Source organism: Zootermopsis nevadensis, unplaced genomic scaffold (genome assembly GCF_977971745.1).
Source record: "Zootermopsis nevadensis isolate Lab colony 2312 unplaced genomic scaffold, Znev_1.0 Znev_ptg000009l, whole genome shotgun sequence".
In the NCBI taxonomy this organism is placed as follows: domain Eukaryota; kingdom Metazoa; phylum Arthropoda; class Insecta; order Blattodea; family Termopsidae; genus Zootermopsis; species Zootermopsis nevadensis.
The window spans coordinates 2,449,335-2,462,465 of record NW_028259141.1 but is presented as its reverse complement, the minus strand read 5'-3'; the positions used below and the strand labels follow the sequence as shown (position 1 = coordinate 2,462,465).

Genomic DNA, 13,131 nt, shown 5'->3' with positions numbered 1-13,131 from the left:
TCTGTGTCAGACTCCATATTCACATGTTTCACCCTTAGATTCCACATCGAAGACTGATTCACAAAGCTTGACGAGACAGATCGAACTCCGAGAAATACAGTCCTTGAAATTTACCTCACGAAATATTCAGGAATTTAACGACTATGTCGAAATAATTTCATTTGCTACACATAAAAATGTAAAATTAAAGCAGTCCTCCGCTAAACATATGATTTTATTACACATAAAAACATTTTTATAAGGCTAAACAATATCATAGGGCAAACATGAAAAATAAAGCTACAGAATAACATATGAAAAATAAGTTCACGCAAATTTAATTTCAGCAGGGTTCTGTAGTGTAACAAAAATGTTAATCAACAACCTTTTATCTTCACATTGTAATTCTGTCTGAAGAGATAATTGAATATAACTGTAATGAAATCAAAGGTTTTCTGAATGTTTTCCATCGTCAAAAAAATTATAAAATTACACGACGTTTCGGGGATGGGACTCTATCTGCTAGGACTAATAGGTAGAGCTAATTACTAAATCTGGACCCAGGAGATACGGATTAGGTCAATCGATTGTTCCTAACTGAGTAGGTATACCTGAAGACGGAGACGGAGTACCGACTCCAACACGTCGTGCGATTTTATGACGTTATTAGACGATGGAAAGCATCCAGAAAACTTCTTATTTTTAAAACGCACCACCATCACACACTAAATTTTGAATTACTGTAGTAAGTTAATAAATAAATACACATGTATATTTGTCATTATCTGGATTATTATCTTCCCCGCGATTCTTCCTTTCATATCCAAGTTTTGACATAAATTTTTCAAAGTGTTGAGACAGTCGTCGAAAATGTTCGGAATTCTTCAACCTGTGATTAAAGAAAGAATCAATAAATTATTAAGGGTACTAAAATTGGCAATAGTTGTACTAATTGGTCACCAATACATTTCTTATATTTTCTTGCTCTTTATTTTATTCTTTTTTTATAAGCACAAACTACTTTTTTTTAATAAGGAAATGCTGTGTTGTCAATGTTAAAAATTGGTTTAAACTTTGGAGTCGAATCCTAATAAGTGGTGACTACAGCCTGTCAGATTCAGGGTCTCAAGTGTAAGTAGTCCTAATTACTATTGTCAGGATGTTTAAATTTACTGTCCACCGACTAGGATAAAATAACTAATAGGAAGTCGATATACGCACAGAAACAATATTTCGCTGTGACTGACGAGTTACTACTAGCCATCCTTGAAATCATTCGTTCCACAACCACTGAACAAACAGACAGAAGGCTTTCGTGTGTTTGAATGGGAATAGCTTTGAGATTACCTCACAATGGCACAGTTATTGTATCTAAAATATTATCACAACACCCACAGAACACATTAGAGATACATTCACTACACGCCACTCTTAACTGCTTGATGTTTTAAGTCTGTGCGTAGTAGTGTAAAACTCTGGCGTATCATAATTCCCACCAATAGCAGCCCTCTAGTCCACATGATAGGAGACATTCCCGATTCACCGCACCTGAACAGACTTACCCACGGCATGGATTTTATCCTGGCCGGTAGACAGTAGGCGGTTAGTGTGACCTGAAGATTTAACTTAGAGGAGTCAGATGCATGCAGAATTTTGTTTCATTTGTAAAATCTTTTGAGAATTTTTTTAGGGTTAAATAATTCAAGGTAGATTCTTCTCAAACACAAATTCACATTAGTGTAAACTGTCGACGTTGAACAGTTCTGGATGCGTAGTTTGTTTAATCGGATAAGATAACATCCAATGAAGATTTCTGTCTTCTGGGTTGTTGCGCCGCGTAGTTTGGTAGATGTTTACCAACGTCTTAGAGGTCATGGTGCTTCCGTCAAAAGGGCAATTCATCGCCCTGATGACGGTACAACAAACCAGAACACACCAATCTTCATTCTCACCGCTGTGAAAACCTCAAATCCTACGTAACTTAATATCACTATACATATTTATACATAGAAACATACCTTTGGTACTTGGAAATTACTGGGACTATATGACGAATGAAACCTATAACCGCAATAGTACCAATTCATAATCTGAAGACATGTAACAAAAATAACGATGATGACAACTGAAATTGCAGTAATCTCCTTCCAGTTCTGTAAAATAAGAAGGAACGGCTTTAAATACCATTGTGTTTATGAAGTTACATCAGTATCATCTCATTAGAATCTGGTACCTACTTTATAAATCAGCATCAATTAGAAATCATAACAAAACTGCAAAATAAAAAAATTAGATATTCACTTACCTTGACAAGCGACGAGCCGTGTTTGAAACTGGTGTATCTGCAAATTTTGGGCCAAGCTGAATGTAACAGAAGACCAGACAAAATTACGTAAAATGCTTCATACAAACGAGATGAGTCAAGATTTCCCAACTTCTCCTCTGAAATATTTTGTATTATTGGTGGTTCAATAACCACATAGCCATAGATTCTGAAGCATATAACAGCATAGCCACACTGGGGAACAAAGAACACAAGCATAGAATTACAAACACCAAAAGAATGAAGTTCATTAGACTGCATTGAAACAAAATAGACCATTAAAAGGTACTCTGTGAGTTATTTAATTGTTATTTAAATTATCCAAATGCATGAGTAACTTAAAAATGAACAGCAACTACAGAGGAAGTAGCAAATGCCTATTTATTCTAAGTTTAATAACTAATTAACTAAATAGATAGCTTATGGAAACCGAAGATTCATCACCGAATTAACTAAAGCCCTCCACCGGAACTTGTCCCGGGCCAACAAAATCCAGTCTCCTTCAACTTTTTCCCAATTCCCTTTTCTCAAACGCCTGAAATCTGTTTTCTTCCCTCAGAGTGAGAGACCATGGAAAGAAAGTGACATCTTTAATATCAGAACAGGAGTCTTACGTAGTTTGCAAATCACGTCTTTCAAACACCAATGAGCGTCTTAGAAATATGATTCTTGTATCTTAAATATTAATGTCAGTATGAACTGGTTCAAGGCAATACTATTTTTATTCAATCTACATTATCTCAAGGTAGAGTAGAGAATCTCACCAGAAGAATGGGCAATGACAAGAATTCAAATGCAGAATCCACTCGCAGAATCACCCTATGTGATGCAGGATCCACGTATCTGTAATCTTTGACCACACAAATAACTATCCATTTTATGATGAAGAAAATAAAGAATGCTACGAACAGCCATTCACAGATTGCGACAAAGTAGTGATAAGCGGTCACACGTTGATGGAGCTGCAGTGTGTTGCCGTAGTAAGATCTTGCAAGTCCTTCTTTTAGTGTGTACTCAATAAAAAGCCTGTTAATAAAGACATAAAGAATTTCAGTAATCACCAATTGGTTCAGCTGTACTCTTGGGTGGCACTGACAAGATACCTTTCAGTTATAATTCTCTTGAATGTATTTAGGCCCATATTTAATATGGAACTTAAGATAAATTAAAGAATGATAATTACACAGTTTACCGTAAATGACAGGGGATTTCTTAACTAGCTAAGTAACTATTAGCTTATCAAGAGAGACTTCGTTTCATGGAGCTGATTATTCTCAGGAATAAAGTAGCACCTCACTGTTCTAGATGTTCATTCATTGGAGATCTACTCGTATTGCAGGAACTTCCGCACCACAGATGTCACATTATATAGTCATAATTTGTTTTAACTTGTATTTAAAAAAAATATTTACTGTACGGAAAAATGTTTCAAATTAAAATTGTAGATCAGAATAAATCTGTATTTTATGTTCTGTATCATTATTTTTGTTCCGTGAGCCATTTTTGGAAATGCGATATAGAATTTGACATGATCATTATGAAAAACAGAAGTTACATTATGTGATACAAATCTCAAATATAATTTGCCAGATTTCTGATGTTAATACGTGGATATGCATGACCGTCATGTTATGCAGTTTATCGAAAGGATGCATAAAATTGTTAATATTAAAGATATTGAACTTAATTGTGACAGTGTTGCACATTTTTCATGCATCAATTTTATTTGTATTTATATTGACTTATACACTAGTTCTTTTGTTAGCCTATAAACAGCCTATGTGTGATTTTTCTTGGTATTTTCTCACCCAAATTAACATAATTACTACTTGCACTGTCTGTGTCATTTAACTTGGCTTATAGCAGAATTGTGTCCACAAAGGAATAAAGTTTGCATACCCTGATAAATGCTACGTCCCGCGCCGTAGCCGCGCGGTCTGAGGCATCATGCTTCGGACCGGTGATACGGAATGCACGCTTCTTTGAGTCTCGGGGAAAGAAATTTCTCACGAGCTTTTGACCAGTGTATGGGACCGGTGCCAACCCAGCATCGTGAGAAAATTGGGGAGCTACAATAAGTAGCGTAATCCGGTCAGGAAAACTAGCAATGGCTGGGGGTTCGTCGTGCTGACCACACATCAGCCTGTATCTGTTTGGATGATCGTTCACCTCTGCTTAGGCATGTGAACGTGAGGCCAGCAGTCAAGCTAGTCGGCTCTGGCTCTCTGGAGCTGTTATGCCACGGATTATTCTTATTTTTATTGTTATTGTTAAGTGCTACTGCCCAAAATAAATTTCCTCATTGAAATATGCAGTGTAAGTGCCACACATGTGTAGCAATGGGACAACAATATACCAGTCAAGAAGCATTTTGTGAATTGGGCCATATAAATTAACTAACTAGATGGCTGACCGAACCCGAAGTTTCATCACCGAATTAACCAAAGCCCTCCACCGGACCCTGTCATTGGCCAACAAAATCCAGTCTCTTTTAACTTCTATCTCCCATGGATCCAGCCTGACATTATCCTCCCATCTACATCTAGGTCTCCCCAGAGGTCTCTTCCCCTCAGGGTTCCAAATGTTAAGCTGAACCTAAATCACTTCTATTGAGAGCATATGCTAAGTAAAATGATGCAGACAACACCTGATTTCAGACCATTCATTTCCAGCCCCGTGTGATTCTCCTGGACTCTCCTGATGGCAAAGTACTTTATATAGAGAATATAAATATCTGTGACAATTTGAAAGTGAGAACTTACTTCACAGTGAAGATTGCATCGACATTTGCATTATAGACAATTAAGTCAAGGAAAATGGCACTTGCTCTTCCTGTAATCCATTGATTGTTCTTCAAGTTTTGCAATTTCTCAATGGCTTCGTTACGGGTCAGTGACAGATCTTCATAATATCCTCCGCCACCATACGTTGACCATCTTCCCCAATGACTGGAACCACCCAGTTCTTCTGCACTGGAATAAGTCCACCTGTAGTCAGAAACAGTAAATTAGTCTGCAAGCCGTCGCAGTGGCCGCGCGGTCTGAGGCATTGATCTTGGTCACTGGGACCAAGGGTTCGAAACCCTCTAAACCATGCGTGTTTGTCCGTGTTTATCTGTGTTATGCTGATCTGAGTATAGGTAGAGGCCTTGCGACGGGCCGATCCCTCATACAAGGAGTCTTAACAAATGTCTATAGATCAATGCGAACGAAAAATTTAGGACCCGCAGTGCTCAGGCACTTGAAGAATGGATTGTCTAAGTATCAAAGCAAAGCAAATTAATCTCCTTGTTTTAATTCCAATACAGAAATATTATTTCTGGTTATGTACATCTGCGTTTAAAGGTTATTCAAGAAAGGAAGATTGGTTCATCCTAGTAAATGGATGAACCTCGTATTAGCATAAATGTTTCCACCTAATACATGCATATGAGTTGGCAGGAAGATCTAATATTAATTCACTTGTGAATAACCAAATCTCAGCTTTAAATGTTCCTTTGCACTCTTTAGAATTTTCGTATGGATTGACTACGTAATACACACACACACACACACACACACACACATCATTGTAATACTTTATTGAAAAAGTCCTAAAAGTAATCAGAAAAATATTTTGCACTACACAGACAAAATTTATCTGCTAATAACAGTTCGAAATCCTCAAGCACTTTTATAGAGGCGTCTGTGTGGTGTTTAAATATAACTTTCAGATGTTTTCCTATAAACATAAAGGGAATACTTTGATTTATATCAATAAAATAATCTGCTGAAATGTTAATTTAAAACTTACGCTGTTCCATTTCCTGGCCCAAATGGTTTTGTATCTTCATACGCACGTGAATATGGTTCATAACATAATTCGATTGATCGATTTAATAATTGACGTACTACGCACGAATCATTTCTCACTCTCACCTGTAGACAATAAAGTTTTACTTGCATTCTAGTCACTCCAATACACACAAAAGTCCTGTGCCTTAGTAACGTGACACCGATTGATTGGACATGCTGAATGATGAAACAGTTCATATGTCATTACTGAATTCACTATAATGTTTTTAATATTCACAATAAAAATATTCAGATTAACTTATACATCATAAGGCATGTATTATGAAAAGACTGATAATTTAATTCACTGAAAATGTTATGTTATAAAGGAAAATGTACAAACCTGATCTTACACACTTTTGTTTCCCGTCTTTGTTACACATTTTTGCCGAATGACCTTGATAGAAGAAAGGAGCTCCGAAATGAGCGCTTTGCTCTAGTAAAGGAAAATGTACAAACCTGTCGTAGGCGTGGTACTCCAACCAGCTTACTATCTTGCAACACAAATGCTTGATTTTTAACATTTTCGGATTTCCCGTAAATACTGTCGATTAGTACAGTCTCTGTGAACTAAAAGCAAAATTAGTTAATCGCCTGCCTTCTTCCAGGACACTTTTTAATACTGTTTTTTTATATATATGCCAATGTTTTCGAAGTGGACTCTTTCCTTGAGTTTTTGAATCAAAATTATGAACACGTTTCTTGAACATTATTTTTCTATCCATTTCGTATTACATGGTTTCCTCATGCAAACAGTGTTGGGGGGTTAATAGAAAAGATTTTGAGTCCCCAATAAAATGTGCTATTTAATTCATCTTGAATATACACAGAAGTTGTGAATATTTGCAATAATATGCCACAGATTTTTAACAAGGGGGTTACCTTCATGTGGTCTTTCCAAAACCTGAAGAATAAAATTTATAGAACAATTTCTCTGCACCAAGATAGAAAAAGTATGATAAGAATGGGAAAGTGTTGCTTCATTACTTTGCATAATGCTGTCAGGGTGATTAAATCTCGAAGATTGAGATTGGCAGGCCATACAAAAATTATGCAGACAGATGGAATTCGTACAAAATATTATTTCTAAGATTTCGTAGAAAGAGACCATTTGGGTACACCAGGTCGGATTTATTTGTATGGACACTGACATTAAAGTAATTTTAATTAATCGACTGGTAACATATTAGAAAATTACTTGTACAGTTGAATAACTTTTTTATAGTAACAATGTCGACTGCTTAATCACTTAATTAGAATATGAGTTTCTTAAATCACTTCATTATCTCTACATTTAAGCATTTATGTATGTCCCAATCGCTCTTTCCTTGAATTTTTCAACCAAAATTATGAACATGTTTCTTGAACATTAGATTTCCTATCCATTTCATCTCTCGTGGTTTTCTCATGCAAACAGTGTTGGGTGGTTAATAGTACAAATTTTCAGTCCCTAATAAAATGTGATATTTATTTCATCTTGAATATAGACAGAAGTTGTGAATGTTTGCAATAAAATGTTAGACAGTTAACAAGGGGGTCACCTTCATGTGGTCTGTCCAAAACCTGAAGCTTAAAATTTATAGAAACATTTTTCTGCACCAAGATAGAAAACGTATGATAAGAATGGGAAAGTGTTGCTTCATTACTTTTGCATAATGCTGTCAGGGTGATTAAATCTGGAATATTGAGATTGGCAGGCCATATAAAAATTATGCAGACAGATGGAATTCGTACAAAATTTTATTTCGAAAATTTCACAGAAAGAAGCCAGTTGGAAGCATCAGGTCGGATTTATTTGTATGGACACTGACTTGAAAGTGATTTTAATTAACCTTCTGGTACCATAATAGAAAATTTCTTGTGCAGTTGGATAACTTTTTTATAGTAATATTGCGACTTTTTAATTACTTAATTAGCAAATGATTTTCTTAAATCATTTCATTAACTCCACATAACTGCATTTATGTATGTCTCAATCGCATATTTATCTTAAATTCATACCTTCCAGAACTGAGGTATGCTTGACATGTTATAGAAGTTTATTTCTTCAGTACCATCTTGAAAATTAGTGTTCGCAATGGAATCACAAACATGGTTTTTGCACCAATACCACATGTTGGGTGAATTCCCCAATATTCCTGAGAAAATAAAGTGATATTTTCAATATATTTAAACAATTCCAGTGGGTAGAACTTAGATCACAGGAGAAGACAGAGAAATTAAGACAATCCTGTTATTTAAGCAATTACAGACCTTTATCTGAGTGTAAATGAAATTATAACTTTTTCACTTTTTCAGTTGAAATACATGCACTGAATCATTTTCATAATTCAGGGCTGTGGCATGACCAAATGTTTACCAGGAAATGACATTCCTCAAAGAGGGCTTATAGAAACTGATGTAAAATACGGAACTCGTGAAGATCTGTAACTTTCCTTTGGGAAATTATTTGTCTTACGTATTTAATAGAAAAGAAAAACATTGTGTTCCCTATAGATTTAACATCTGAACTATTGATTAGCTTTATCGACAATGGAATTTATAATTCTGTAACGAGAAGTACTTGAACCACAGTTTAGCTAAACAAGTGTTGATATGCAACTTGATTAAATAAATACCAAGATGAGTGAACTTTCCAAATCACAGAGAATTTGTTTGAATGTGTATGTATTCCAATATTTGGGCCTAAGAGAGGTGGCGTTGTCTGGAGAAAACTACATATAGAGAAACTTAAAAATTTGTAATCCACCCTCAATATTGTCAGGGTGATTAAGTCAAGAAGAATGAGGTGGGCGGGGCATGTAGCGTGCATGGATGGGACTAGATGTGTGCACCGGGTATTGGTTGGGAAACCTGAGGGAAAGACATCGCTATGAAGACCTAGACGTAGATGGGAGGATAATGTCAGGCGGGATCTATGGGAGATATGAGTTGAAGGAGACTGTATTTCGTTGGCCTACGAAAGGGTACAGTAAAGAGCTTTGGTTAACTCGGTGATGAACCTTCCGTTTCGGTAAGCTATCTAGTCGGTTACATATTCCAAATTGGACTGTAGTTTTCCCTCCCTGTTAAATACACACACCTGTAAAGTAGAGGTCACAAGGTGCTAATGTTACGTAATGAGGGTGAGAAAATGATCCTAACGTACAAAATAACATAAAATCGAAAATTGGACTTTACTATGTAGGCAGTACAATTAATCTGTTTCATTAAACCCTCCTGGTTGCAGTACCCTGTCTGAGCATCAGTTACACTGTACTCCTGGTAAAACCATGTGAGTCAAAATTTACTTACCTATTATCACTACGAAGACGAAGATTAAGTACAGGATAAATTTTATGTCATCCAATATGGTCCCACTCTTGCAAGGTGATATAAATGCAAGTAAATGCTTTTTCATTCCTAAAACACAAAGAACTTTATATCAGTACTGAGAATTCTTATAGTCGTATTTATCGGGACTTATGTACTGTAATGGATAAAAAATTCATAAGACATGCCTTGATTTCAATTGTTTTTGGCATTTAGTATTAGAAAAACGTATGTTCTTGAGGTACAATGTTAATCAGCGCTGTGGAGTCAGAACTACACCCTCCGACTCCTTCATAAAAGCTAAATATTTGTTAGTAAGGGTAAACCTACTAAAATGGTAAAATGTACCACAAGAGATTTCATCACCACCTCGTGAATCATCAGGCTACTTATTAGATTTAAGTCTTACATTTAAATATACGTCTAATGGTTTTTGCAGAAATCGGTTGATTTCTAGACAGTTTGTATTCTTACGATACACGAGCCAAAGTTACAAAGCATTATTCCCACACCACGTGGTTTAACGCGTCGTTGAATATCCCTAAGCGTGAGGGTGTCGGCGTCTCAAATGGTAACGAAAGTGTTCTTAAGATTTTATATCGAGGTCGGAGTCGGAGTCGGAGCCGGTTCCTTTTTACCGACTCCGACTCCGACTCCACAGCCCTGAAATTAGTTACGATAATACACAAAGTTAAGGATCACGCTCCATACCGTGTATTGGAATGTCTTCAGCTGCAGGTTCTTGATCTTTCACATTATAATTCGTTGTACTCGAAGTCATTTTTCTATTAATCTAGACTTTGCACGTTTATGCTTATTCTGACTGCAACAAAACAAATATTTGTCGTTTATTTATTATGCCTAGCAACGGGTCGCATTATCAACAATGGGCAAGACCAACAATACGAGTTGTAGGCGATTGAGGTGCTGTCATCTGGTGGCCATAGTCGTATATATTTTTTACAATGTATCCACAGATTATATCTCAAGAACAACCGATGATAACTAAAAATTTTAAAAATTCGAATGAAACGTGTATATTGGATTATTGTTTTTTGGAAAGGTTTTCAATTGCACAAAAGTATCTTGTGTACGACGCACTTTTTCCACAAGCGATTCCCAGCACATTTGTTTCCACAGTAACGAAAGGCGATTTTTGACGTCAATAAATACCAATAAAATGTTACAATTTTGGCCAAAACTATGACTTAACAATTTTTTTCAGTAAAATTATGGAGTTCTTTACACTTTATTGGGGCAATTCCACTGCATACATAAAACAAATTCACAAATGGCTTTCAGTGGGCGTGTCAAACACTACTCATGAATGCACGCTTTAAAGACTAGGAAACATCCGAAAGGAGGCAGGAAGGACCCACTATTGGGTTAACCTACAAATGGATGGATGGATGAATAGATAGATAGATAGATAAACGGATAGATAGATAAATAGATAGATATAGAGAGATATATAGAAGCTTTAACAAAGTTCATGTATCAAGAAATTTAAAGATTTCGAATTCTTTTTCTCAATATTTGTCCCGTATATCAAGCAGAAGCCGAGAGAGAATCCGGCAGAGACTTGGCGAGGCACAGACAGAATAAAAGGGCCCGGGTTTGGCAGAATCCGTTTCCGTTAGGGACCGTTTATGAGTGGGACTGGTAAGGAAAAATTCTGATTTTTTTGAAAATTTTCGAAAAATAAAAAATGATGGAAATTTTCTTAAGACGAACAATATAACAAATTTTTGAAATGTTTGCAAATTATTTTGATGTTAAACTATTTCAAATGTTTTTACATTCGAAATTCGATTTTCTTAAAAATTTGGCTACCCAATCCCTACCAAACCCGGTCCCTGCCAGACTAGGTCTCTGCGTTACCGGTCCCTGCCGGGCTCCGTCTCTGCCTCAACAGATCTGACGGACTCGGTAGCTGTTTCACTCGGCCTCTGCAGGACTCGGGGTCTACCTCACCCAGCCTCTGCCACACCCGTCTTTGCAGAGACGGCGCAGCAGAGACCGGGTGATACTGACCGGATCGATAGGACAGAGACAGTTTGCGTCAGAGACAAGATTCGACAGAGACCGGGCGCGGTATTGTCCGAATAGTAGGGATCGTGTGAGGAGAATTTTAAAAACATTTAATCTTTTTTAAAATTTTCGAAAAATGAAGATATGATGGGAACTGTCGAAGAACCGCACAAAAGTAAGAAATTTTGAAAAATTTGAACTTCAAAATAATTTTCAAATATTTTGAAAAAATTGTTGTGCGCTTTTTAAATAATTTCCAGCACTTTTTGATTTAATTGAAAACCTGAAAATAATTCTTTGAAATTGTTACTACCTGGTCACATCCAGAACCTGTAACTGCCACACCCGAGCTCTGCCAGACTAGTTATCTGTCTCAGCCTGTCTCTGCCCGGTTTTGCAGAATCGGCCCGGCAGAGACCGGGCGATACACAAACTCGATCATGCACAGACTGTGTAAGGCAGGGACCGGGTCCGGCGGAGACCGGTTGTGGCAGGCATTGGATAGAGAGAAGGTTTTAAAAAAAGTAATTATTTTTTTGACGTAAATACGTCTATATTTTCTGGTCAGTGTCATTCGGCAAAAAGTGAAACGAAAAAGTGTAACTGCATTGTTATGTTACCTTGGAAACGTCAATTGTTTACTCGGTATTATTGTTACCTAGGAAACTTCATCTGTTTATCAACAAATCGACAATAATGGTTACATTACTTGGCAATTTTGTTACCTAGGAAATGTTCAATTTACATTACATTACATTACCTTACCTTACCTTACCTTACCTTACATTACCTTACATTACATTACCTTACATTACATTACATTACATTACAATACATTACCTTATATTACATTCAACTACCACAGACCCATCTTAAGCGTAACTAATTCAAGTTAAATAATCAAAGTCATGATCAAACTTTACTCAATTGTAAAGCGGATATAAAGGAAATATTTAGAATAAAGCCAATATATAAACTTCCTTTCCGTATAGACGTATTTACGTCTAATTCTCCGGAACCGTGGTTGCACTGACAACTTTTTTCCAAATTTTCAAAAAATCAGAAAATGATTGAAATTCTTAAAAAAGCGCAGAAAATGAAAAACTAGAAAATTCATCTTGGAAAGACTTTAAGATATTTGGAAAAGTTTGGTACTGTGTGAATTTTTTACGATTTCCAGCAATTTTGATTTTTCGAAAATTTCAAAAATTTCGAACAATCATTTTTAAAATATGCCTACCGGATGCATACCAGAACCGGACTCTGCCGGACCCTGTTTCTGCCACTCTCGGTCTTTGGAGAAACGGCCTAGCAGAGATCGGTTGATTCACAGACCAGTACATGCTGATATCCAGTCTGCCAATGACAGGGTCCGTCAGAGGCCGGGTCCAATTTATTAAGGGTATGGTTGAGAGCGCCTTCTGATAGAAACCGCTCAGTCAAAAGCATGGTCAACCATATACCGTGATAGATGAATTTTGAAACTATTTTCAAATTTTTTAAAAAAAATCGGAAAATAAAAATTGTAGGAAAATGTTTAAAAAGCTCAAAAAACATAAAAATTTAAACTTATTTTTTTTGGAAACTTTGGAAATTTTTTAGTTATTTTAGTTTATGTTTGACAATTTTTCGAATTTTTGAAGAGTTTTCGAA

General features: G+C 36.2%; 1 protein-coding gene across 2 annotated transcripts; it reads right to left on the bottom strand.

Moving 5' to 3' along the window:
* Positions 1–196: 196 nt before the first annotated feature.
* Positions 197–11,912, bottom strand: LOC110838470 (polycystin-2-like). Of its 2 annotated transcripts, none has more exons than XM_087345800.1 (11): positions 11,792–11,912; positions 10,159–10,270; positions 9,430–9,537; positions 8,137–8,273; positions 6,595–6,705; positions 6,095–6,219; positions 5,065–5,289; positions 3,067–3,328; positions 2,285–2,497; positions 1,998–2,132; positions 197–868 (listed from the first exon to the last, which is right to left on the bottom strand). In XM_087345800.1, the coding sequence occupies exons 2-11, from the start codon at positions 10,226–10,228 to the stop codon at positions 824–826; spliced, it is 1,431 nt and encodes a 476-aa protein (XP_087201926.1). In that variant the 5' UTR covers positions 10,229–10,270; positions 11,792–11,912; the 3' UTR covers positions 197–823. The 2 variants fall into 2 exon arrangements, with proteins under 2 accessions (XP_087201926.1, XP_087201927.1); XM_087345801.1 differs by having other exon boundaries at positions 10,159–10,266; positions 11,792–11,846.
* Between the last annotated feature and the right edge of the window lie 1,219 nt (positions 11,913–13,131).

Excerpts from the sequence above, each read along its gene's own strand:
- LOC110838470 (XM_087345800.1), bottom strand. The coding sequence starts at position 10,228 with ATGACTTCGAGTACAACGAATTATAATGTGAAAGATCAAGAACCTGCA. Across the intron at positions 8,274-9,429 it reads CGTCTTCGTAGTGATAATAG|GAATATTGGGGAATTCACCC; the intron begins GTAAGTAAATTT and ends TTATTTTCTCAG. Across the intron at positions 869-1,997 it reads GTAATTTCCAAGTACCAAAG|GTTGAAGAATTCCGAACATT; the intron begins GTATGTTTCTAT and ends CTTTAATCACAG.